At 45.9% G+C, this 26,675-nt stretch overlaps 3 protein-coding genes and 1 non-coding gene across 6 annotated transcripts; 2 read left to right on the top strand and 2 right to left on the bottom strand.

Annotated features, from left to right (window-relative positions):
• Nucleotides 1–12,931: 12,931 nt before the first annotated feature.
• Nucleotides 12,932–14,075, top strand: LOC119368001 (heavy metal-associated isoprenylated plant protein 20-like). Of its 2 annotated transcripts, XM_037633363.1 has the most exons (4): nt 12,932–13,113; nt 13,356–13,427; nt 13,570–13,651; nt 13,737–14,075. In XM_037633363.1, the coding sequence occupies exons 2-4, from the start codon at nt 13,398–13,400 to the stop codon at nt 14,048–14,050; spliced, it is 426 nt and encodes a 141-aa protein (XP_037489260.1). In that variant the 5' UTR covers nt 12,932–13,113; nt 13,356–13,397; the 3' UTR covers nt 14,051–14,075. The 2 variants fall into 2 exon arrangements, with proteins under 2 accessions (XP_037489260.1, XP_037489261.1); XM_037633364.1 differs by lacking the exon at nt 12,932–13,113 and having other exon boundaries at nt 13,179–13,427.
• Nucleotides 14,076–14,157: 82 nt separating this feature from the next.
• TRNAI-AAU lies at nt 14,158–14,231 on the top strand. The gene has a single exon. It is a non-coding gene; the product is annotated as a tRNA-Ile (tRNA).
• A 473-nt stretch (nt 14,232–14,704) lies between these two features.
• LOC119364813 lies at nt 14,705–17,305 on the bottom strand. Its single transcript, XM_037630349.1, has 3 exons — nt 16,837–17,305; nt 16,579–16,602; nt 14,705–15,340 (listed from the first exon to the last, which is right to left on the bottom strand). Exons 1-3 carry the CDS (start codon nt 17,054–17,056, stop codon nt 15,018–15,020), a joined length of 567 nt encoding a protein of 188 aa, XP_037486246.1. The 5' UTR covers nt 17,057–17,305; the 3' UTR covers nt 14,705–15,017.
• A 661-nt stretch (nt 17,306–17,966) lies between these two features.
• LOC119364812 (gamma-tubulin complex component 2-like) lies at nt 17,967–24,012 on the bottom strand. 2 transcript variants are annotated; one of them, XM_037630348.1, is made up of 21 exons: nt 23,869–24,012; nt 23,717–23,781; nt 23,561–23,618; nt 22,754–22,888; nt 22,558–22,689; nt 22,224–22,307; nt 22,029–22,127; nt 21,708–21,799; nt 21,446–21,518; nt 21,164–21,316; nt 20,956–21,075; nt 20,819–20,872; nt 20,461–20,544; nt 20,249–20,323; nt 20,030–20,173; nt 19,822–19,947; nt 19,624–19,731; nt 19,483–19,545; nt 19,325–19,399; nt 18,605–18,798; nt 17,967–18,512 (listed from the first exon to the last, which is right to left on the bottom strand). In XM_037630348.1, the coding sequence occupies exons 1-21, from the start codon at nt 23,935–23,937 to the stop codon at nt 18,386–18,388; spliced, it is 2,130 nt and encodes a 709-aa protein (XP_037486245.1). In that variant the 5' UTR covers nt 23,938–24,012; the 3' UTR covers nt 17,967–18,385. The 2 variants fall into 2 exon arrangements, with proteins under 2 accessions (XP_037486245.1, XP_037486244.1); XM_037630347.1 differs by having other exon boundaries at nt 23,717–23,994.
• Between the last annotated feature and the right edge of the window lie 2,663 nt (nt 24,013–26,675).

Below are 26,675 nucleotides of genomic sequence, written 5' to 3'. Positions count from 1 at the left end.
AGCGCAAGTGCCCAATTTATGGTCCATTCATCATGCTGCTTATTGAGAAGGCCTGGGATCATGTCTATCCCAAGGTGATGCTAGAGACTGGAGAGTGGGTCTCTCACGACATCAAGCGTCTGAGGAAGAAGGACAACTGGGGCACTCAGGTCCCTAAATCTGGAGGTCCTTCGTTTGCTGCTGCCATGGAGACTGAAGAGGAGGCCGAGGCTGAGGATGATGATGACTATGTGCCTTCTGGGGCAGAGCCCTCTTGGGCCAAGAAGCTCAAGCTCAAGATGAAGAAGTTGTTCTGCTTGGAGTCTCACGGTCAGTACATGACTCATGTGGCTGAGAAGAAGGCCCGAGGTCGTCACAAGGAGCTCATGCGTCAGTTGGGTGCCACAGTTGTCAGTGGATCTGAGGACCAGCTTACAGAGGAGGAGGAGTGGATTCAGCAGCACTGCCCATGGACAGATTCTGATGCCGAGCAGTTCCCGACCGACGACGGTGGCGAAGAGAGATCCCGCTGAGATCTGATATTTGAGATCCTCTCGTCCTATCACCTGGAGCCGTAGCAACACTCCCTCTCCTTTTTGGTGTCTCGATGCCAAAGGGGGAGAGAGTTTAGGGATTTGTGTCTTTCGTTCTCTGTGTGGTGTGTTTGTGGTGTGTTTGTGTTTTCTCGCCGTTTGCTTTGTTTGGTTTTGTGTCAGTGAGACCTAAGTTCCAGACATATGGTGTGAGACATATGCTACCTTATCTTTAGATCATCTTTATCTATGTCTATCTAGCTTATGAGTTGCATGCTTATCTTGTCATTTAGTTTGCTCTCATATATATTGCTTAGGTTGTTGGTCTCCAAAATGTAGGGGGAGCATTGATCCTAGTATGTATGCCGTGCAGTCCAAAGCACCTTTCTAGATAAGCACACATCCAGGGGAGCTCATCTACATTTGTGAGTTGTGGTGTTTGCGCTTTCTTCCCGTGCAAATCTCGTATTGTCATCAATCCACCAAAAAGGGGGAGATTGTAAAGGCATATGTATCCCCAAGGTGTTTTGGTGATTGATGACAATGCTTTTGCGAACTAATCGTGTGCGTTGAGTTCTTTCAGAGATACATCCTTTGGCACGAGACGATTACCTCCCCTCGGTGTTTTATTCAAGACGGTGTAGCTCCTTCGTTTCTCTGTTGGTGGACTAGTTTCGTAGGAGTCACCGTACTATTAAGAGGGGATCCGCTTTGGTAAGGCTAGGGTGGAATCAACACATACACATTCTTATCACACCCGATGTTCCTTTCCGCTTCATTGGAGCTATCTTTCCTCTTCTTACCTGCCCTATTCTGTCCCAGCGGTAGTACCGCGGTCCTCAGCGATAGTACCGCCGAAGCACGTCAAGCGGTAGTACCGCTCCCCGAGTGGTAGTACCGCTTGCGGTCTTCAGCCGTAGTACCACAGTGGTTCCGGGCCACTACCGCCTCGACTCGAAATCGTTGTTTTTTGTGTCGGGTTTCACGGTACTAGTAGCGGAAGTAGTGGCGGTAGTACCGCTCCAAGCGGTAGTACCGCCCATACTTCCGCGGTAGTACCGCTCTGGGTCCAGGACCCTGCAACCCTCGTCAGCACGGCAGTACCGCTGGGAGGGAACGGTAGTACCGCTTGTCAGCGGTAGTACCGCCCTGCCCAAGCGGTAGTACCGCTCTGTGCGTGGCTGTTTGGGGGGGTAACGGTTGGATTGTTTCCCCCACTATATAAAGGTGTCTTCTTCCCAAAAGTTGACTCACCTCTTCCCCCAAAAGCTCCATTGTTGCTCCAAGCTCCATTTTCGCCCGATCTCTCTCCCTAGCCAATCAAACTTGTTGATTTGCTCGGGATTGGTTGAGAAGGCCCCGATCTACACTTCCACCAAGAGAAATTTGATTCCCCCCACTAATCCCTAGCGGATCTTGTTACTCTTGGGTGTTTGAGCACCCTAGACGGTTGAGGTCACCTCGGAGCCATACTCCATTGCGGTGAAGCTTTGTGGTGTTGTTGGGAGCCTCCAATTAAGTTGTGGAGATTGCCCCAACCTTGTTTGTAAAGGTTCAGTCGCCGCCTTCAAGGGCACCAATAGTGGAATCACGGCATCTCGCATTGTGTGAGGGCATGAGGAGAATACGGTGGCCCTAGTGGCTTCTTGGGGAGCATTGTGCCTCCACACCGCTCTAACAGAGACGTACTTCCCCTCAAAAGGAAGGAACTTCGGTAACACATCCTCGTCTCCATTGGCTCCACTCTTGGTTAGCTCGCGCCTTTACTTTCGCAAGCCTACTTGTGTTGTTACCTTTTCTTGCTCGTGTGCTTATTGTCATTGCATCATATAGGTTGTTCACCTAGTTGCATATCTAGACAACCTACTTTGATGCAAAGTTTAATTTGGTAAAGAAAAGTTAAAAATTGTTAGTTGCCTATTCACCCCCCCCCCCTCTAGTCAACTATATCGATCCTTTCAACTACAACGGTGAACCCCAACTCCACCAGTTAGTACACCTATTCCCGTGGAGGAAGCACAACCAGCTAGTCGTAGTTTAGCATCTATCGCATTTGTTGTTGTTAAATCGTATGTGTGTATCTTCCCATCTTGGAAATATTATACTGAAGATGAAGGAAAATGCCAGTTGCAGGTGTTTGTCCAGGAGTTATGTGTAAGTAATGTTATTCATGGCAATTACTTTGCTTTGTCCCATACATCCTACCTCCATGATGGTTATAATACGGAAAATTTCCCATTTTTCTCAATAGGGAAGGACCGATTTGGAAACTCGGGATGAGGTAACCTGTGCTAATACCTCTGCTATCTTCAAGAATGCTTGGTGGCAGTATTGGAATTACCTGAAGAAAACGTACTTCACCGGCAAAGAAACTCATCAAATTCCCTTACGTTCTCCTAAGACACATTTACTGGACGATGACTGGGAACGCCTTGTTTTGTAGTGGTCCCAAACCAAGAATGTGGTAAGGTCTATGAGCTCATTTTCTATTTTTAAGTACTATATTCTTGCATCTTACTGTACTCTGTTCATGTAGAACAAGTGCCTAAACCTGAAGAACAACTGTTCTAATTTAAGATTCCATTGCTATCATAGTTCAAAAAAGCGCTAGGCGTTAATTGTGTGTTTTGCCACTGCCTTGCGCTTTACTGACCAAAGCGCATGCTTATGCGCAGTTATGCATAGATTAAGCGTAGTTATGTGCAATGCGTTTTGCCAACGCCTAGAGCCTAGGCGCGCTTAAGCGCTCGCTTAGGCGTGCTCTAGGTGCGCTTAAGCGCTCGCTTAGGCGCGCCTTTTTTAACTATGATTGCTATCATGCATACTGCTTTGCTCTTGTATCACTGTATTTACTCATACAAACTTATTTTTAGATTGAAGGATCCAATCAAAACTCCAATGGCACAGCAGATATGTTCAAGCATGTTTCTTTAATAGGTTTGCTCTTATCAATAGCTCTGTTGATTTCAATTTCAATTGTGTATACAGTTGACTTCTCATATCATGCACATTACTAGCATCACAATAGAGCCAATAGTGTTGTTGTACATGTAGACCCATGGTACCCATCTGAAATCTTGTCGTGCCGTGTAGTTTCCCACGCTTTGTATTCTTTCACTGCTGCTTTATCTTGAACTGATATGATTTGAACCATGTCTCTATTTTGATTTGGCAAGACAATGCAGTGACCATAGGACATAGATATATGTTTGTTTGATGCTTTTATTATGTACTAGTACTTGGCAATAGAAGACTTGGTAGTTTAATCCTGTCCACCTTACTAATGAACTGGTTCACCGAAATGAGTTTCATATACTAGTACATGCTAAACATGTTATGTGTCTGCTTGTTTCTTCTTTTAGAATGCTGACAGAATATTGGGGAAGAGTGCCTTATTAAGCAATGGTAAAGGAAGTAATGCAGATAAGGTTCAGGATAGTGAGACATCCTTGTTGGTCTCCAACAAAGCTGATAAAACAGCTAAGGAAGACTATCTTGAAGATAGTGAGACAACCCCAAAGTCCTGTCTTGGTTTAGTGTTCGAGTTACTGGCCATTACCGCTTGCACAAGCTATTCAAGCTCACTATCTGAATCAGTTCGGTTTCTTGAGTCCCAACTACAAGCTGAAAGACATCGATCAGCTGTGCTGCGACAAGAAGCGGAAGGACTACGGAAGTCCTTGGAGCATTTAGATGCATACTTTCTCATGCAAAAGCAAGCGTTGGAGGATTTTAGCGCCAAACAGGACAAAGCTAATAAGCTTGCTAAGCTTATTTCCAGCATGGTGGATACCCAGGATAACGTTTCTTGAGCTCTTCTGAAGTTGTTTCAGTTATGCTCTTGTTTTGCTGCCGCGTTTATTTGCACTGGTGGCCAATTTTGACGGCCAGTGTATGTAATATGCTGCTTTGTTCCCTATATTTGCACTGGTGGCGAACTTTGATGCCCAGTGAATGTAATATGTGTAATAGCGGTAATAGGCTAGCGTTAATTGCTTGCTTATTTATTTCCTTATTGTCTTGTTTAGTTGTTTTCTTGTAGTCACTGCAGTTCTTTTTCTGTGTTTTTCTAGTGGCCACAATAACCTATTTTTGGTAACTAGGCCAAAATAATCATGGCAATACACGGACTGTTGTAACCATGGGCCTCCTGCGGGCCGTATGATCCATGGGCCTTCTACGGGGCATAGGATCCATTGGCCTTTTATACGGGCCATAGGATCCATGGGCCTTCTACGGGTCGTACGATCCATGGGCCTTCTACCGGCCATATGATCCTGGGGCCTTTTACGGGCCGTATGGTCCAAGGGCCTTTTACGGGCCGTAGGATCCATGAGCCTTCTACGGGGCGTATCATCATTTCGCCAATCATGGGTCATACTGTTTGTGGACCATAATGGGTCGTTAATAGGCCGTATTTGATAACTCTACGAAAACAGCCCAACGGTTTTTTTTACATGAAAATGGCCCAACATATTAACGATCCACAAACGGGCCGACTGTAACGACAGGCTGAATTTGGCCCACAAGCAGAAAAAGACAGTAACGGGCCGTAAGTAACCGAATGCTTGAAATGAGCCCAAGAATAAATGGGCCTTGAGAAGGCCGAAAGATAACTTGGGCTGGAAACGGCCCAATGGAATAATGGGCCGTTAATGGGTGTAAAGTGATACACTGTTCATTTTGGGCCAGTTTCACCATGGTCTGTTAATGGGCCAAGAGTTACAAAGGGCCTCATATGGGCCGAAAGACGTCATGGGCCATACATGGGCCGGAAGTTAAAATGGGCTGGAATCATATTGGACGGCACAAATGACGCAACTGGGCCTAATTCAGAGAGGTCGTAATGGGCACTGGGTTAGCGGGATGTAAATGGGCTATATGCGAACATGCCGTTAACAGGCTTTTCGTGGGTCGGGCCACCACCTTTTGACCAAGTCAAACGGAACGGCCTTTTCACAAGACAGGGCCTCCGTTGGTCCGTGCCACGTGTCGACGTATCATAGGCGCCTTGGGTCCAATGAGTGGATGACATTTGTCCGAACGGTGAGCCAACACGTGCAAAATCCCCATTGGTCAGGGTTGTTAACGGGTTACCGGATCCAAAACCGGACCCGATAGCTTAACGGTGTTCCGTTACGGTGGATGCCACGTGTCGGTCTCCCTTGACGAAAGCACTCCCGTGACGCGCGATTTATCGTCATGGAAGTGGACACTTCCGTGATGATAATTTTGGTAATGTCATGGAACACTTCTACGACAGCACAGGTATGACTATCTTGATTTTGTCATAAAATCGTCATGGATGTACATGCATGACAGAAAACATGACCTACTGTGACAAACACGTATCATCATGGAAGTGTATTTTTTTGTAGTGCAAGTGGGAGACTGAAGGAAATATGCCCTAGAGGCAATAACAAAGTTGTTGTTTTATATTTCCTTATTCATGATAAAGGTTTATTATTCATGCTAGAATTGTATTGATCGGAAACTTAAATACATGTGTGAATATATAAACAAATATTGTGTCCCTAGTAAACCTCTACTAGACTAGCTCGTTGATCAAAGATGGTTAAGGTTTCCTAATCATAGACATGAGTTGTCATTTGATAACGGGGTCACATCATTAGGAGAATGATGTGATGTACATGACCCATTTGTTAGCTTAGCATAATGATTTTTCAGTTTATTGCTATTGCTTTCTTAATGTCAAATACATATTCCTTCGACTATGAGATTATGCAACTCTCGGATACCGGAGGAATACCTTGTGTGCTATCAAACGTCACAACATAACTGGGTGATCATAAATATGCTCTACAGGTATCTCCGAAGGTGTTTGTTGAGTTGGCATAGATGGAGATTAGGATTTGTCACTCCGAGTATTGAAGAGGTATCTATGTGCCCTCTCGGTAATACACATCATAAGCTTGCAAGGAAAAGACTAAGGATTTAGTCACAAGGTGATGTATTACGGAACGAGTAAAGAGACTTGCCGGTAACGATATTGAACTAGGTATGAAGATACCGACAATCGAATCTCGGGCAAGTAACATATCGATAGACAAAGGGAATTACGTATGTTGTCATAACGGTTCGACCGATAAAGTTCTTCGTAGAATATGTAGGAGCAAATATGGGCATTCAGGTTCCACTATTGGTTATTGACCAGAGAGGTGTCTCGGTCATTTCTACATAGTTCTCGAACCCGTAGGGTCTGCACGCTTAACGTTCGATGACGATATAGTATTATATGAGTTATGTGATTTGGTGACCGAATGTTGTTCGGAATCCCGGATGATGGACATGACAAGGAGTCTCGAAATGGTCGAGAGGTAAAGATTGATATATGGGACGATGGTATTCGGACATCGAAAGTGTTTCGGAGGGTACCGGGTACTTATCGGGTCACCGGAAAGGAGTTTCGGGCACCCCCGGCAAAGATATGGGCCTAATGGGCCAATGGGGGAACAGACCAGCCCCTGGTGCGCCCCTTTCTTGGAAAGCAGGCCCTAAGGGAAGGAGAGGGGGGATGGCTAGCCCCTCATGCCTTTCCCTCTCATGGGAGAAAGGAAAGGGGGGGGGGGGCATCCTCCCCTGCCTTTCCCCCGCACCTATATAAGGCAGGGGGTGCGGCTTGGGAGGGACTCCAAGTAGGATTCCTCCTACTTGGGTGCCTCCTTTGGCTGCTCCTCCCTCCCTCCCACCTATATATATATGTGGGAGGGAGGCGCCTAGTGCATAATAGACAATTGTCTAGCCGTGTGCGAAGCCCTCCTCCACCGTTTACACCCCCGGTCATATTTTCGTAGTGCTTAGGCGAAGCCCTATGGAGATCACTTCACCATCTGCCATCACGCTGTTGTGCTGCCAGGACTCATCCACTACCTTGTCATCTTGCTGGATCAAGAAGGCGAAGGACGTCACCAAGCTGAACGTCTGCAAAACACGGAGGTGCCGTACGTTTGGTATTAGATCGTTGGAGCATGAAGAAAGTTTAACTACATCAACCGCGTTGTGAAACGCTTCTGCTTACGATCTACGAGGGTACGTAGACACACTCTCCCTCTCGTTGGTATGCATCTCCATGGATAGATTATTGCGTGTGCGTAATTTTGTTTTGCATGCAATGTTCCCCAACAGTGGGAACTTGTGAATGTGTACACTCGTCACTGGATTCCACTTCCAAAAATCTCAGACTACCCTGAGGTTGAGCGCACCGATACTCTATGTACATTCAAATACGATCATGGTGACTGTCGTCTACAAAGATAGCAATTTGTCGAGTTCCCAACCGCTCTTGGAATTATACGAACTATCATGTTGTTGCTATCTTCGACAAGCTTGTTGTTGTCTTTACTTCTGCGCCTCGATGTATATTGCTCAAAAATCAGTTTATGTACACGGATGTGTGCTGTCATGCAATTCAATACGAGCGTGCTGCCACCACTTCTGGCACTGTTTTTGCATGTGATCCTTATTGTTTTGGTACGTTTGTCTTCCGCCGTAATTAGAATTGTTTCATTCACCATGCATGTGAGTTAGTATCCATGTACTAATTAACCTTCTTGTGTTTCCAAGATCCTGTCAACATTCCCCCATCGATACTTGAAAAAATTTATAACCAAGGGGGAGATAAAGATGGTGATGATCACGAGCATGAAGATGAGCAGGACCCACCTACTCAGTGGCACCTAGCTACTTATTCTGATGGATCACCTCTTCTTATCTGTATATAGGGTACTGCTGATGTTACAGAGGAAGCAAGCGTTGTCTCCCATGGTCGCACTTTCTAGACCTATTCCAACATCCGGTGCGGGGTATTCGGGGTGGATACTAGTGTGCTAGCGCCAGCACCTTCTCCCTGGTTCAATATTGATAGTCTTGGAGAATACTCGCTTTTTCTTGGACTAAACTATCCAATGATGGTGAAAGGCTATCCAGCTGCTGTTGGCACAATGTTACCATTTATGAGAAGCAAATGTATCTATACCTCAGACATTGCTATGGTTCCCTACACTAGCTATCACAATTTGTGTACTCCTGATATAGGCCGCTTCAGCCTGGATGGTGAGTGTTGCTTTGGTCTCAATATTTGCAATAGCTGCCCTTGCCCACAGTCTCACTTCTGGTTCAAAGCAAGCGTTTCCAACGCCGAGGAGTGATTGACCTGAAGTTCATTCATTACTTGTTATTTGTTGTGTGATAAAAACTTTAGTATTCAGAATGTATCCTCGTTGTCGTAGTGCGTTGCTAACTTGTTGTATGTAATACTAAATGGTATGCATGTGATAAATTTACTAAATTTATGAATGGCTTTCGGGTCGCTTCTCAGAGTGGGTGCTACGACACGACACTTTTTTTCTTGAATACATAATTGTCCGTGCATTGCAAGGGCAAAAAAATGGAGTGGATGGATATTTTCCTTTGGAAACTAGGGGCGTGGGTCGTTGGATGACAGTCCCCTGAATGTGAGCAAACCGACGTTGTGCACACTCCACGCGTCTGCTGGCTGGCTGAGAAGAGAGAGAGGAGGGCCAAGCACGGACTCGAGGAAATTGGGCCATAGTGTGAGGTGGGCCATATGTTAATAAAACTAGTAGGAGTACTAGTACTCACTGTTCAAGAATTCACCCCATTAATCAGTTAACGGGCCAGTTAATCGCTACTCATAGCATGGCCGAATCAAATAACACCTATTCATCGTGTTAACTTGATAGGCCGATTAATTGGCCAGTTAGACTGATTAATCTATTGCCAGGCCGATTAATCCCTGCCGACCCATTAACAAATGGGCAAACAAAGCCCAAGTTTTTGGCCAGTAACCCCTTTCGACCCCATCCCGCTCCTTAATAGCTAGGATTAATAATTTTACCTCATCTCTATGCTTTTTATATGTGTACGACAACATGTTTTGGTATATTACATAGCTGGGAGCATGAGAGTATGGTATAATACATAAACAAACTAGATATATATTGGCGGGTTCCTATTCAATCTACGGATTAATGGTTGACCAATTAATCCAATTAATAGGCCAATTCACCGATTAATAGTTACTCCTAAACCGACCGAGCAACTACCAGTTAATGATTTCTTGAACATTGCTACTACTAGTGGTACCGTACTCCTGCAGAGATAGTACTAATGTGTTCGCTCTACGTAATCAACACCTCGGTATAGTGGGGTGGCAAGGGCCAGGAGTACGACACACGCCACCACCACGAGTCCCATCTGACACCAAATTTTTTGGAGTCTGTGCTACAACTATCTCTTCTCCCTCCTCGTTTTCCTAACTCAGCCATCGCGCGGCGGGCGGGGTGGGGGCTTGCCGATAGTCGGTTTGCTCAACTGTGGTCCCACTTGTAAGTGAAAATGCAAGATAGCACGTGTTCCCCCCCTTGAGCGGCGTACTGGACAAACCGTGCAGGGGTGCGACGCGAACATGGCAGGCTTTTCATTTTGAACTTGTAAGTTGTAACATTTGGTTCTGCTCCTTGGCGCGACCTATAGATAGAAATAACGATTTTCCTGAAAAAATAGAAATAATGATTCAAAACGATAGCGATGGGCTTTTCCAGCGTGATAAGCATGGAAGTTTTACCAATTTCGGCCATCATCGCTTTCCTTACATGCAGTCCCACATGTAAGTGATATGCCTAGCCACTGTGCGTTGAGCGATGGGCCGGAACGACCATCTGGGGTGCGACGCGAACGGGGTTGTACGTGTTCTAGTTTCTCGTTTTGAACTTTGTCGGGGGATTGATTCTGAGCTACGAGAAATCCTCCAATACCCTGGTTCGAACTTTGGGGACTTGGCTTGCAACCACGAAGCTACGAGCTAGGAGCGAGGCACGACAAAGACACAACGAACTACCCAGGTTCAGGCCAGCGTGCGGTGTAAAACCCTACTCCTGCTTGGTGGAATTTCTTGTAGACAATGCTCTTGGAGCTACAAGATGAGCCGAAGCTCTTGGGGGTCTACAATGGTGCAAGGGGTCGATCGATGTTCTCATCCTTCTCTACGGTGGCAGCAATGTCCCTTTTATAGGTGCCTTGGACCTCTTCCCCGAAAATATGAGCGGGAAGTGGCTACCACAGGGCGGCAATTTGAAAGGGGACAGACGCCGGTGCTTATCCTGACAAAAGGTGGTCTTCGCCTGCCAAAGGCATTATCCATGACGTGCAGGGGGCTCCACGATGACCTCCGTCCTACAGCTCACCCTCCAGGTCATCTTTCACCAAGGCGGAAAGTTTTGGGACTTGCTTTGGGGGCAGGCAGGATCAGCTGCTCCCTTAGCACCGAAGGGGAAACTGCCCCGTCCGCACAGGCTGGCGCCTGTCATCACCCACATGACGGGCCCGCGACCCGCGTCGCATGGGCTCCTCGGAAGGCCTCGCGGGGTGGAGCCTCGCAAGGGGTGGCATCACTAGGCCACCTACTGTTGTGGTACTTGGTGAAGTCCATCGTCGGAGAGCCTCTCACGGGGCAAGGCCCTTGCGAGGTTGCTGGCTTCGCGGCGCCCGCTGTCAGGCCGCCTCTTGAGTTGGGACGGGGGCCTTCCTGGGCCGCAGGCAGATGGCCCATGGTATATTGGTTCCGGCTGGGCCGACAAACTTGTGAAGTGTAACACTTATTACAAGTTTGATAGGTTGGGTCATGCATGGTATGTAAACTATGAAAATGATGTAGAAGGTGAGCAAGGGCTAAGGGAGTTTTTTTAATAAGTGTAACACGTCAATCCTGTATGGCAACTCTAGTTTATATTTCTTTATGGAGGGAGTTTCTTTTTTGCCCATTTTTTTTCTTTTTCTAGGCTTTGTGGGCTTTTAATTAGCGACAGGGTTTTCCCTTTAAAAAGACTAGCGACAAAGGGGTTCGGGCTGGGATGTTTTCAGATCGAACGGATCGATCCCCCCCCGTGCAGCCGAACGATCCGTTCATACTTGTGCGTCCCAGTCCGAACGTTCGGCAATTATCGTGTTCCTTTTTTTTCCTTCTCTCAAATATTATGCCGTGCAAGGTGCAACCGTGAATCGGACCTGGATAGTCGGACGGGCTGGCAGGCACGCGTGTCCCATCCCGAGTCGAATCGGGATTCGGGAGACCGCAGGAGCGTACCGGCCGATCTATATATACGGACGGGTCGACTTGAGGCCGTCGACAAACGAGATCTAATGGCGATACCGATCATGGCGGCGCGGTTCAGCGACGAGGACATCCAGTCCATGTTAGAGGAAGGCATCGACCCACTTCTGGCGGAGAGCCTGAGGAAGCTGCAGTGCAGGGTGAGCGACATGCTAGAGAACACCACGGAGTTCCCCTCGCTCGCGGCGCTCGACTGGGCGGACGGTGTCGAGGCCAGCACCGTGAGGGCCGCCCAGAGCATCTCAGAGGACGCGGAGGACTACCGGGACGGGGCGGAGATGGTCTCCAGGAGGCCGGGCGAGGAGGCGCGCGCGGCGGCGGCGACGCTGCGCGACCATGCCGCGTGGGCGTTCGCGCGGCTCGCCGAGGCCCAGGAGGTCCTGGCCTCCACGCGGCGCCTGCGGGACAGGCAGATGAGGGAGGTCGTGGCGACGGACAACCAGATGGTCCACCACGCGGCCAACGAGTTCCTGCAGTTCGCGGCCAAGGAGACGGACGGCGGGCAGGTGCCCAGCGGCCTGGAGGCGGGCGACGCGGCGAGGGCCGAAGCGGTGGACGCCGTGGCCACGGCCGAGGGCGCCGGCGCGCGGTTCGCGGAGAGGTTCGTCGCGCTGGCGGGCAAGATCAGGCGGGCCGCGGCGTCGCCGGCGTACGCGGGCGAGGAGGCGCTGGTGGAGACGCTGCAGAGGCAGGCGGCGGCGGTGGAGGCGCTGTGCGCGGACCCGGACGCGCTCGTGCCGAAGATGCTGGCCACGGGGTCGTGGATGCTCTTCAGGGCTATGAACGGGATCCCGTTCCCGCTGGAAGACGAAGCCAAGTGTTGACCTGCAAGTGCAAGGCAATGGCTATTGACTGATAGATTGTGAATGAACGAATTTAAACGACAGGCGCTACATGTATTTCGATCAAAACGAATAAAACTTGTGAATTCTATTGGTTGTGAGGCTCTTATGTTGTTATTGATTGTGAATTCTATTGTTATTATTGATTGTGAATTCTATTGTTATTATTGATTCATCATTCATGCATGATCATCCCAACTTGTACACAACACATGCATGCATCTCCTAGCCCGAGAGATTGAAAAAACGTTGCTATTATTCCCTGCATTCCCACCTCTTATGATGAACACCCTCCTGGCTGGTTGGCTGGTGGTCAATACGATTTCCCAAACAGGTCGATCAACCTCTGCCTTCCGAGACCTATAACGGGCTAAGAAGAGCTTCATTCTCCTCCTGCCTCTCTTCTTCCCTACATAGGCGTCATGGCCAAGAACGGCTTTGCCTTTTTCGGGCCCGTCTTCATCCCATAGCTAGGTTCACTCATCTAATTGCCTTTGGAGATTTCCTTGAGATTCAGATTCGATTACAGCTAGCGTTGGCAGGCTTCGAGCCCGTACCAGGAGGGGGGCTATAGCGCACACGCAATCGACATGAACAAAACAGCCAGGTAAGAAGAGCCTTCCGCATGCATGCCGAGCAAGCTCCGCATGCACAATGCGTCAAATGCAGCTGGGGATTCTGCATTTCCTTCTCGTTTCTCAGGATCATAAGAACGCTATGCGCTTCTCGTAATCCTGGTTCGAGGCCATAATTATCCAAGCTAGAACAGGGGTCGACGCTCCCTCTGTTCTGCCCACCTTGATTCAGATTTCAGAACCACGCTGACTTACATGGTCCGCATCTATTCAGGGCGTTCTGCTTATCGCGTTCTCCGGAGTTTCAGTAGGCGTCATGGGAGAGGAGAATGCTGCATCCGCGAATGTAAGCGTTTTTCCCCCAATAATGAACTCGCAGGAATCTGAGTCCATGTTCATTCACTCATTCCAAAGTTCCATTTCCACACATGATCCTCCTCTGTTCTGTCCATTCACGGAGGAGCGCCTGCTGCCTGTTCCCTGTGCAGAGCATCACGGTGAACGTGAGAGTATACATGCACTGCGACGCCTGCGAAAGGTTGGTGCGCCGCACCATCAAGAAAATAGATGGTACTAAACATAAGGACTTACTACTGAATTCCACGCCTGTTCATGTCATGGGGAGTGAACGCCTGATGATCGTCCATGGTTGCAGGCGTGGAGACGGTGGAGGTCGAAAGGGACGAGAACAAGGTGACGGTGACGGGGGATTTCAAGGCCGAGAAGGTGCTGAGGAAGCTCAAGAAGAAGACCGGGAAGAAGGCGGAGATTCTGCCTCCGGACCCGGAGGAAGAAAACCAGGAGGAAGAGAAGCAGGAACCCGGCGAGGATGCTTACGCTCCTTACGGTTATTACGGCCGTCCGGCGCCGGACATGGACGCTGTTCTAGGTAATGAGTTCCAGAGGCCGCCGCGATGGGACCTCCACTATTTCGACGACGAGAACACGGAAGCGTGTAGGATCATGTAGGGAGTAATGCTAGAGCAGCATCTGATTTCGGGGCGGTAATATGTGTTTTCCTTGGTTCTCTTAAGTTATTACTACTTGAGTATTGTTACTTATTCTCATATCAAATTGGCCTATTAGCTCAGCTGGTTAGAGCGTCGTGCTAATAACGCGAAGGTCACAGGTTCGAGACCTGTATGGGCCACTATTTTTTTTTCCCCTTTTGCACCGGCCTTTTTTTTCAAACTGACATTTCTACAGGTGCAGTATTGTTCCTGAGTACAGGTGCAGTATTATTTCCATGAACCTGCTGGTAAAATAAAAAGATTACACATTTGGGATGGAGGGAGTATTACATGTCGCCTGGTGCAGTTTTTATTCTCTGAGCAGTTCATATACTGGTGCAAATGTTGGGCTTCTCTTGGAATAAACACAAGCCAAAACAAATGGCATTTCCCAACTACAAGCACTGAACAGTACTAACTTGAGGTGTCTCCGCCCTTCAAAGAAAAACTGAAGGTGTCTCCATGCTAACAGAAATATTGCACATTCCGAACATTTGACGGTACCAAGCACTAGCTCTAAGAAGATGTGCATCATCTTGAAAATAAAGACAAAAGTAAAGCAAGATCTGTCTCCACGAGCCAGCTGGTAAAAATAGCTTGAAGCTCCATACTGTGAATCAAACTGCAGATGTGTGCATTACTGAATTCCGTCGAAGGCATAAACCGCCTTCTGATCTACAGCCACAACACTACACTGAATGTCTTCAATATACGTACGTTACAATAAAGCTTCATATTTAAACAGTGTATACTAGTTACATTTATAAGGAATCTACAGTGTCTAGAGTAACTATACTTCAACTGGGACAACTCATAATACACTGGCAAACATTACACGTGGACCCGTACAGTTAACATTGCTCGGTGTGGTAAAAATGTCGTCTGCTGCAGATAATTTTACCTGCAGAAGCAAACTGCTTGCCAAGCTATCGTGCGGTGGTCGCGGCTCGAGAATCCTGCCAACCCAATTCGCGAGCTCGACGTTCCCACAGTGATGTCAGTTTCCTCTCCTTTGAGATTGCCCCCTCAGACTTCTCCCTGGCTTCCTCACAAGTCTCTGTGGCCGCGTTACACTTCTCCGCCTCTCGCTGGTACAGGGTAGCCTGCCTTTTTGCCTCGACAAGTGTGGCATTCATGTGATGGATGTGCTCCTCAGCTACAACCTGCTGCAGCTTGAGTTCCTCGTTGAGGAGATCAACAAACTGCTTCTCCATCTCCTTGGTACGCTCAGGGTCATTTGTGCCGCAAGCTGCATATTCAGTTCAAATTATTTTTTCCAGTCAACATAGCCTCATAACAGATGCAACCATGTCAAAAGGAATTTACAACAAAAGTTCCAGCTCACAAGAACTTGGGCAGCAATATGGGAGATGGTTTACACTACTGTGTTCTTATAGAGCATTTGTAATTGTACAATCGAAAGGATGAGTTATGTAGGTTAAAGCCATGTGTGCAGGTGTGGTGCTAGTTTTGTGGTTGATAAATAACTACCGACAAAAAAGGTATACTTTGTCAGCACTTGGTAAGCAGCACAGCACGTGAAAGTGCAGGGGAGTAATCACCCCTGACTAGAAATAACAGGAAGTAATCCATGTTTGGTTTTAATGTTAATGTGCTACTGGAAATAGTAGGAAGTAATCCATGTTTGGTTGCAAAAAGTTAATGTATTATGGGACAAACCCAGAAATTGGATGGTATTGCACATAAGAAGTACAACCTCTGTTCCTAAATATAAGAAGTTTTGGCAGTTCAATTTACATTAGTGAACAGAGGTAGTAATAGTTAGACCTGAGCTTGTGAGCATATGATGCATACAAACAAAAATTAAGAACTACAGCATCATAAGTCCTTCTTGTGTTTGTTCACATTAGCATACCACAAAAGCATCAAAACTCTGACACGCTTTTCCCAATTATATTTGGATGATTTAGCAAATATACACTAGGTCATTCAGTAGAGTTTATCATTAGACAAATCTCACAGGTTTCATGCTAAAGTCCTTAAGAGTCAGGTCTTTCAGACACTGCAAAATGACCTATGGCCAGCCTGATACTTAACTCGCCAGTAGTTTAAGAGAGCAATATATGAACATAAAACAAACTGGGGGTAATATTTTACATAACACTTCATAGAGTATTACTTATGTTTTGGTTAACATAAAACTTCAGTACTGCCGACAGGCACTACTTTTCAAACAATTTGGCAACGGGAATTGTGAAGAATGACACCATTAAAATGACAGGCATGCCAATAACCCTGGACGTCTAACTTGTGTCGAAGGGTGATAAGATTCCAGAAAAATCTAAAGTTGCAGGTGGAACTGTCTGGTACAGAAAATGTCATGATCAGAACTTCACAAGTGACGTCGTTCTCCATCAGATGTCAGCTATACTCTCTCTTGTTTTAGTTCATACTCAACCAATTAGAATGAGAAGACTGGATAATACTGAACCTCTATTAAATGGACTGTGAAGAAGGAGCTCAAACCTGAAATTGAGAAGTTCATGAGCCCTGCAAAGGAAGGAAATGTAAAACCGTGTCAGACATGAGTTTATCGACCCAGTTAAAAGCATATACAGTAAATCGTCTATTGCTAGAAGAGAATTCAGTTCGCCGACACTCATAAGCAACCGCATCCACCTAGTTAACACTAGTCTCAACTCTCAACCGACGGGCCCGTTTTGGTTATGTAGATAATCGCGCGTCGGTGCGAGATCTGAAGAGAGGGCGGGGGTGGGCGCTCACCGGGCGCGATGGACTGGAGGGAGAGGGGCGGCGGGCAGTCGCAGGTGCAGGGCGGGCAGGAGGGGGCGGAGACGGCGGCGGCGGCTGGGGAGGAGAAGCCCTTCTTGTAGCGCCAGTAGAGCGCGGGTCCGGAGACCCCGAGCGCGGAGGCGACGGCGAGGATCACCAGGCACCAGCGCCCGCACGCCGCCACCGCCGCGCGTCGCCCCCCGACTGCCATCGCGCGCGCTCGGGCTATGTGTCCGCGCGCCGTGCTCGTGCCTGCCGGATTCTACCGTCGCGTCTCGGGGGCGGGGCGCGCGCTTGCGGTGGTTTTCTCGTGTTGCTGTGGCCTGTGGGGGCGTAGGGCGATGGTGGTGCTGGACCTGCTGGTAGTACCGGTGGTGGGGGTGATGGCAGTGGGGTGGGTACTGGGCAGTGAAGGAGTGTGTGTGAGTGGGAAGCGAGCTAACTGCGGGTGGGTGGGCAGTGAAGGTCCCGGGGATCGGCCGTCGCGCTCGTGCACTGGATTGCGGCCTCTTGGCTTCACCGGCGCGTTCCGTCTACGTGGAGACGGACCCGAGATTTTGACAAGTCCGGAGAAAACGTCGGGTCGCAAGCCAGCTTCGTTTCTTTCGCCCGCAGACGGTCGGTGTATCTCAACTTGCGCCCACATCGTTTGGGCCTCTTTAATCCGTAACCGCGGGATTATCAAAACGCAGGAATAGAAGGAAAAAAACGCAGGAACAAAGTAGGTGGATGAAAATTTTCCTTCAAAATGCAGTACAAATGGACCCTATGGAAAAAAAATCCTAACAATTTCAATCCTGCGAATTAAACTACCATCACAGGACAAATTCCCGAGGGTTCAAATCCTTCCAAAATCCTATGAAATTCCTTCGAACCAAAGAAGCCCTGGCCTCCTCGCCAAGTGGATGCAGTGGTGCTTCGAGGCGGGTGTTAGTGGTGATGCACGACAGACATTATTAGTCTGCAGTGGTGCTTCTCTACGCATGAAATGGAACGCAGGTACCAGACCAGTCATCACGACGTTGATAACATAACATGTGCTACCCAGTTTGGCCGACCACGGTATAATAAAAAAGATAAAGAAAAAAGGTTTGGCCAACCACGCACGCACACAACAAATGGACAGAACAAACCACGGATCGCAACTGAGGCTTCCACTCTGATTCGTAGCCAGGCTCTTGAAGCTACAGGCTTACTACATCGGCGACTCGTCTCAAACAACACAGCCCAGTTCCTGACGCACACATAGCCTGAGCATGCTGAATCGCAGCACACAAACACACCACCAGTCCACCAGAGTATGTATAATCAAACAGTTACACCAGCCTACAGCACCAGCTAATTAAAGCCTAACCAAGCATCTACTACATGACTACATCCACCTCGTGGAAGCATAATGCTGTATGTAACACAAGTGTTCAGTTCAACCACAGGACCGTACACCAGCGTCGACGGCAGCAAGCGCACTGCCACGCCGCAGAATCGCACACGCACACATGCAAACTTTGCAACCATCTGAACATGGAACCCCTGAAGAAACTCACTGGTCGATTCCGACGCCGAGAATGCACTGCGCGAGATGGGTCAGGTACGGTTCGGCCTGTGAGCTCTTGCTCAGCGTAGGAACGAGGCTCTGGAGCTCCGCGTTGAACTCCGACTCGAATTTCCTGCGGCAGACAAGGCAAGATGGTGTGTTACAAACCTGAACTGCGTAGGAACAAAGACTTTGTAAAATTGACTGGGACATTGAGATAAGTACAGGATTGACTGCGACATCACGGCGTTCTCGGATGCTAGTTTCAGTTGCTCGTCTCTGTCCTGTGATCTCTTGGCTCTTGCTCTCGACGACAAGGATTTCGATTTGCTCTCAGGAGCAGCCACCTCGATGGACGGTATCAAGAGCTGGATGGAAGTCGCGTATTGAAGACATAATGCTTTCAGCTTCTCAACTTTCTGCACATCACAGATAAATGGATAATAAGTTCTTGCTTTTTTGGCAAGCAGGATGCCAAATGGTGCCCGCTTCAAAATATTGTTTAGAGACCATATATAGCTATGTATTCCCAACAGATTATGCACATCCTACAGTTGACAGTTCGAAAAGATGCACACGGGTTAACAAATTGCAAAACTCAGTCCCATCCGACAAACCAAAGGTATAACTTTTATGACTCCTAAATGGATAACAAGGATGAGATAAGCATTGCGTCTTGTTGGAATATGAGCTAAAGGTTGAACTATGGCCACATGTAGATAATTCACGACATTCAAGTTAGGAGACACGATACCTTCACCCTTTACAGGTCAAGCATGTACAGATCATGACAACAAGCAGTCAAGCGTGATCATTGAATTAAGCACATAGTTCGTCAGCAGTTTAAAATGAAGAAAGTGGACAACACTTATTGATGCATAACAATTACTTTTGAAGTGTAATTTCCTTTTATTTTAAACAAACAGACAAAGAGCAAGGACAGACCATGAGGAGCTCAGGCAACAACAGCAAGCATTCTTTTAGACACTTCTGGAGGAAGAAATCGTGTATCTGGATGACCTGCAATCAGCATCACAGCAAAAGTAATGTAATCTGTACTGTTGGAGGTGCAGTTAACTTAATCATAAGGACATGGTTAAAACCTCATCGATGCTCCTTGCAGTTTGAAGGCGGCCATGCATTGAATGCCAGTTTGGTTCAAGAACCTGAGGGCCAAGGAGTAATTAACAATTTTCTCACCTTCAGTAACAGTTGGTATGGTGAAACTGGTATGGATGGTTTACCTCAAAAGTTAGATAATGTAGAAAGCTGTTTACAAACTTGAGCATGCTGCGACAAAGAATCGATGACCGCAGAATTGGTGTTCCAAGAATCTTGACAGACCGGAAACCCTGTTTGAGAGGTTGACATCAGTTGATGTGAGTACGTAAACAAAAATAATAATGTAACTAACTTAATGGATATATAAGGTTATGTCATACTTGTTGGATCTGCCACGCTTGACACAATTGGCGACTAACATGTTTGCAGTGAAACAATAGACGAAAGATCAATTGATACTTTGTTAAAGCCTTCCTCGAAATTACAAGAGATAGTGGCCATGGAATCTGCAATATCGATCAGGTATATCATTTCACTATCACAGGATAAATGCAATGAGAAATGCTTAAAGAAAATACAAACAGAAACCTTGTAGCCAAGGCAGAACGTTTCCAAGCCAGTTATGTTTAATGTCATGGGCTGATCAACATCAGCTGCAGCAAGCTTGTCTGAAGAGTACGCACAGTCCAAGTCTTTCAGGGTTGTCAGTTTTTTAAGCAGGGAACTTCTTTCCTGTTTCATAAGATATGTGAATATGATAGTCAACGGATACAGTATGATTTGACTAGACTCAGATAATAGACTTACAACGCAACAAGTCAAATCTTCATGACTTGGATCGGAAGCAGCTGCTGTACTTCGCAAGGCGATGTCAACAAGAGACTGGTGTAGATAATGAATAAAGAGAGAATAACACAATGACGGAGAGTTAGCTTATCAATTATCATGACAAGAGCTGCCAAAAATCTGTTTTCACCATGACGAGAAACAAAGAGACAACAACATAGCACAAGAGGAACCTGAAGTTTTTCAACGGATATATCTTCTGGTTTCTTTGTAAGCTCCTCTCGGGCAATATCCATAAAATGAACCAAAAAATCACCCTGTAAAACTAAAGGAAACAAATTAGATAACTAGTGCGAGAAAAATAAACATGAATGTTTAAAATCAAGTTGGGCAACATGAATCCTTCTCACTATTAAGGCATTCATAAAACAGAATGCACAAAGAATGTGGTTTTCTGTATTTTAACAGACTACGCGCACATAATATGCAAAATCATAAAGCCCATGTGTAGATGTATATCAGATGCAAGTCAATAAGTACACTCATATATAGTAATAACACAAAATTATGAAAAGTAAATGTTACGCATACTTGGTCAAGAAGTAGATAGCGCTTCAATGATCGCAGTTTCCCAATGAGATCATACTGTAAATATGTACACTGAATTTAGCAAGTGATCTTAGAAGCGAGTGAAATGCAACAGTATTTTAACTACAAACAGTCATTACCTTATCTTTCATTAGAGTCAAGAGCTCACCACTTGCAAAATCATAAGCAGATTTGATGCACTCAAGATATTGGTGGTTTGAACCAAAGCTTGTCAGCTTAGAGTTTTCTGACAGGGAAACCTAAATAAAATATCCAACATAAGTGTATTTTGTCAACACAGATATAACATGATACTCTATCATTCAACCGAAGAATAATCATACGTACCTGAACATTGTGCCCACATTCTCTCATAACATTAAGATACTTTCCTGTTGTCAGAATGGTGGCAGCAACATTATTGAGAAAACTAGGGATGCCATCTTTTAGGCTGTACCGTTGCTGCCAATATTTAGCATCATAATCTTGAGTGAGACTCTCCTATACCAAAATAAAAGAAGAAGGCAAAGCACCTGATTAACTTAAGACACAAATATGCCCAGCATTTTAGGTAAATACAGAGAACAGTGGACGTTAAGTAGATCCAAAATTTTACAAGTCAATAAGTACCTTCTGCAGAGATTTGTTTTCAGCAATGAAGAATTCACCATAAGGGTCATCTATGACACCCTCATATACCCATCTAAAATGACGATCAGAAAGTGAAATTAATGACGCTGCAAACAAGCTTACTAACATTTTATTTTCTAAGCAACACTCAATATTAAAAGTCCAAAGAAGACACAGCTAGCCAATATAGAACTTTTATGGATTGAGTAAGTGCCTCAGTCCTAAAACTGAATGATAAAGATAGTTACGAACCATCACAAACCTTTCCAACATCCTGAGGTATGCTGCACTTGCACAATCAGTCATCTTCTCCAGTAATGACCGAACAGCACTATCGCCAGCCATCGCCTTTGCCTAAGTAGAAAGATATGATGATTAAATTACATGATAAAAGAGATAATCGTGTAGACTAAGCTAAACAAGCTATGAAGAACTGGGCATTAAAAGATTAGTTCTATAGAAGTTGTTCTATCACTGGAAAACAAAAGAGGAGCTGGCCAGGTCTGTTTGGCTCAGATTTAGGATGGAAAGGGTAAATGTGCTTATCAAGGATCTAAAATATAACCTCTTTCACTAAATTTACCTGACTATGAAGTAGATTAAGTGTCGCTGAACCGCTAGTATTATTGGACATAGCCTTCTCTATTAGAACAGCCAGTGCATTCAATGAACTCATCATCCGCTGTGAAAGAAACACAGGACTTACAGTGCTTGAAACAGTAACCAGACACTGATACGTTCACAAATAATTGGTTACATGCAGATAAAGAAGAAATACCTGACAAAAGAACCATAATCCTTGAACAGAGAGCCTTCCAAGACGGAATTGATGCTCCAGTTGAGCAACCATTGCCTGATAATCCTGTTATTAAAAAATACTACACTAAATAATGCTGTGCCAAATTCACATAGAAGCACTAATACTGTCAGAGAGCTCTGTGGAGAACAATGTAACAAGGTTAATGCCTATCAGTGGGATTATCTCAATACAAGAATGAACCCTTAACACATTATACAGACAGCACTATATTCCTTCTCCCACTTTCCCAAATAGAAGAAAGGTTGTACACATGGAATAAACAAAATTATATCTCTCATGATAGGGACTATACCAGGAGGAATGCCCTTAGAGCTGCCGCTAGAGCATGGTTGACCAAACCATTTTTGAAATGTGACCTGGACTCCACAAACTGGCTTGCTAGCACGAAATCTTCACATAAGGGGAAAATTCGGCGAGTCAACTCCTGCAAGAGAAAGATTAGCCAAACTCAAATATATCCTTCCTTTTTTGGCATGGTCACAGCTTACCTGGAGTGCAAGGTCCATTGAAGAATCAATCTGGAAGACAACATATCCCTCCTTTCCGCGTACTCTCTTAATTGAAATGTATCTTCCCTCAATACCCACCAGAGCTGATAGCAAATCATCAATAACTAAAAGCTCCTGCATTTCAATCAGGGCAGTTACAATGAATAAAGTTGTTAAGCAACGCGGTTGATTGCGGAAGCTCCAGCAATTTAGCATTTCTAACTGAAAGTACAGATGTTAAGCCTCACCGGATGGCTATTTTCGGAAATGGTGTCGAAATTAAGCAATGTTCTGTGGTCTTATCACAGTGAACGTTATATTTAGTGCATCATTTCCTAAAGCGCCACAAACATACCAACCTATATGCTCTAAATGCAAAACAGAAACCACATTCGACCAGAAACTGCATATTTGTAAAAAAGACTTCCTCAAACTGTTTTCGATCCACACCAGATTGGCCATCCAATCCAAAAATAATAATGATAATTTCTAAGTAAGAATCGTTGCATTACTGGCAAAAGGAGGGCATGTCAAGTGCTGAAATCCAGGAAGTAGAAAATCTCAAAAAGCACAATCCCATACTTCAATGGAATTCCCTGCACAGTGGCTACAATCTCAAACAGCGATCAACAAAGATTTAAAGTTCACATACTAGTAAAAGACAAAAACAAAAAACACTCAAAACCCTTCTAATTACCAAATCACTGAGCTCAAATTCAAAATCAAAACCCTAGCCCCAGTTCACAAACAGTACAAGTAAAGCCAAGCTCCAACTTCGCCGGTTGAACTATTTCAAATCCCGCTTACCTGCACAGAAACAGCGTACGATCCGAGGACACTCCCAGCGCCGCCGCCAGCTCCGCGGCTGCAGATTCAAACCAACTCCGGGCATCAGAGACCACCCGGGGCAACAGAACCGCGAGGAAACCATCGACGCGGCACGAATTTATCCTCCATACGTACCTGAAGGAGTCGAGAGAGAAAGACTTGGATCCGGGCGCCTGCGACGGCGCGGACACCTTCGCCTCCTGCCAGGGCACGAGCGAAGGATGTGAGGCCGGCGTAGCAATACTGGAGGGGCGGGTTGGGTATTGCTGGGAAGAGGAAGGGCTTACCTGGTGGAAGCGTCCGGTGAGGTAGGGGCGCTCCAGGTTCCAGCGAGGGGTCGCCGGAGCGGGATCCATTTCGAGGTGGGCGGGGAGCGGTGGCGACTGGCTACGGGGACAAGTGTGGGAGAAGAGTTGAGTTAGGACAAATCCCGGCCGTTTGTTTGAAATCAACGGTACACGCCCGTCAAGTAAGCAGGGACATAAGGTTGAGACTCTGGAGTACTATTTTTTTGTCCTATATAACAATGAATACTATAGTTTATGAAACGACCTTGCTATACGTACGATGAAATCCCCGTCCAACACTTACGATTAGAGACAAAACATTGATGATTCAGTTTGTGGGTCATAGCATTAGCAGTCTAGTCGTACCAGTGTACGATGAATATGAATCGTACACAAAGCAGTTTCGTTTATGAAACATCAGTTAGTAACCTAAAATGTCTTATATTAGTTTACAGAGGGGGTACTATTTACAAAAATAGTAGCAATGTATTTGGACTCGATTGGAGGAGCGTTTGTTGCATTTCTCGGATTTTAGAAGAAAAAAAAATGAGATCTCTATCTCTCTTTTTAATACTACAAAATACCAAAAATATGGTTATGATTTATAAAAATACAAGCTTAACTAGAGCCAAACACCTCAAAGTATTTGAAAACATTGTTTTTCGAGATACTATGGTGTTCTTGAAATACTTTCAAAAAAATACTTTGCAACCAAACACACCATGGTGGATTATAGTCTCCCTCCTTTGGTCGTCCCATTTCCAGAAAAAAAATTGCATTGCATCTAAGAGAACTATTTTTATTTGTGCAATGGTATTTTAGCAAATATACCAGGGTGCAATAATATTATATCAAGTCTGATTCGATGCAGCTGGTAAAGGCGATCTACCCAGTCATGTTGGGGAATCATCATTCATACAATTTTTGGTAAGGTAACCATTCACACCATTTATGTGATAACATGAAGATAATCAGGCAATGCATGAGCTAGGAGTGTGTAGTGGGCCCCACAAAATATGTCCACGGAGTCGACCATGTGGGTAGAGGAACCACTTGATAAGCCCAGCTTGGCCCACACTTCATGTAAAAGTTAATTATTGGCCCGCCCCCATTACAAAAATCTAGATCATCGTTACATGAATGGTGAGTATCGTTTAATGAAGTGTACAAAGAAACAATTGCCTTTCAGCTTAACAAATGTCGCTTTCGACACATTAAGTTTTATCCCTTGTTGAGAAAACTAGGGTTTGAGCTTCCTTCGCCGATTTCGGCGACAACGCCATCACCAGGGTCTACATCTACTGTGATCATTTCTCCCTTTCCTCGTGGCAACGAAAATACTAGTCGGACCGATCCACGAGATGGTTCGATCATATGCCTGACCTTGGTATGTGTTCCTTTGGCGCTTGAATTTAAGATCATGGGGTAGTTGGGTTTCCCTATGCTCCTTTCCATGGAGGAACAAGGCGAGTAGAGGAATACACAATTAGTGATAGAACAAGTAAATGATTTGTTGGCAGGTTGGGATGTGCATGAGGATGAGGAGGAAGAATTTCTTTGGAAAGATGAGATAAACGACAAACAGGTGGAGGCGAAGTGGTTGGCGATTGCCAAGGCACATGGCCAAGGGATTTGGTCCTAATGCCCTATACTTAGATATGAAATCAACATCGAACCCTGCCAAGGAGGTCCATTGTGGAATACTGAGGACAACTAATTACATCTTGTCGAGGTTATAGATACGGGGTAGGCCCAAGTATACGAATGACCCAGCAAGGAGCCATAGCCCATCAAGGATACGGCCCAAAAGATCACGGGCCAAGGCGTGTCACCATTGGCCCACCGAAGATAAAGCCCAACATATCAAAGACCAGAGGGATGGCTCGGGAGCAGACTAAGACCCTACAGTCGGATCCTACACCCCCTGACGGGTGACCCTATAGTCGATCTATAAGAAGACGGGGTAGCCGGTTTGTGTTACAGTCAGATGCTACCTAGGATGCCCCACGATGTCTTAATGACTTCAGTTACCCAACGATAACATAATCTAGTTAAATACGTCATTTACAAACAGTAATAGCCTGGAACAGTCGGCCATGCCTGAGGCCATGAATAGCATTGATACCAGCTCATTATGTACCCCATCCTAGTGCACTCTATATAAGCCATGAGGGGAGCACCAGGATGATGGTGGAACATTCACCCTTTGTACCTTATGCCGAGAACTAAGAGCGCAACGGGAGTAGGGTGTTACTTCCACCGAAGAGGGCTCGAACCTGTATAAACCCTTGTATGTACTCCCATTAGTACACCCGACCGCTATTCACATGATTTTTACCCCCAATCGCATGCAGTTTCTGGAACCATGTGCTCGAGTGGGTTGGCGATGAGAGTCGATTGCTGATGGTTAGGAAAATCGTGTGCATTCGACGAACTCAATAACTACAGTTGGCATCCGCCAATCGTGTGTGATTGGTTAATTAAACACGGAGGACTGCCATTGAGAAATTGTGCGTGATAATGCACCAATTACAAACATATTCTTAATAGCAAAATGTATGGGATCATTCAACTCATCGCACACATTTACCAAAAAGAAATCGTTGGAGATTACTCAGGTGATCAAACACAATTCCCTTGTTTAAAACGCGTGGGAATATTTATTCGTCACAAACAGTTTTGTAAAGCTTGATCGTATGTGGTCGTGTTTAACTACACATGGGCTTATATATGTTAACCGTGTGATATACCTCTGTCAGTTTACACGGTTGTTTTACCTTTACCTGTGGGCTTTGTTTTCAACATTG

This window comes from Triticum dicoccoides, chromosome 2B, assembly GCF_002162155.2.
Source record: "Triticum dicoccoides isolate Atlit2015 ecotype Zavitan chromosome 2B, WEW_v2.0, whole genome shotgun sequence".
NCBI classification, from domain to species: Eukaryota; Viridiplantae; Streptophyta; class Magnoliopsida; order Poales; family Poaceae; genus Triticum; species Triticum dicoccoides.
The sequence above is the reverse complement of the archived record's forward strand: the minus strand, read 5'-3'. Positions and strand labels throughout refer to the sequence as shown.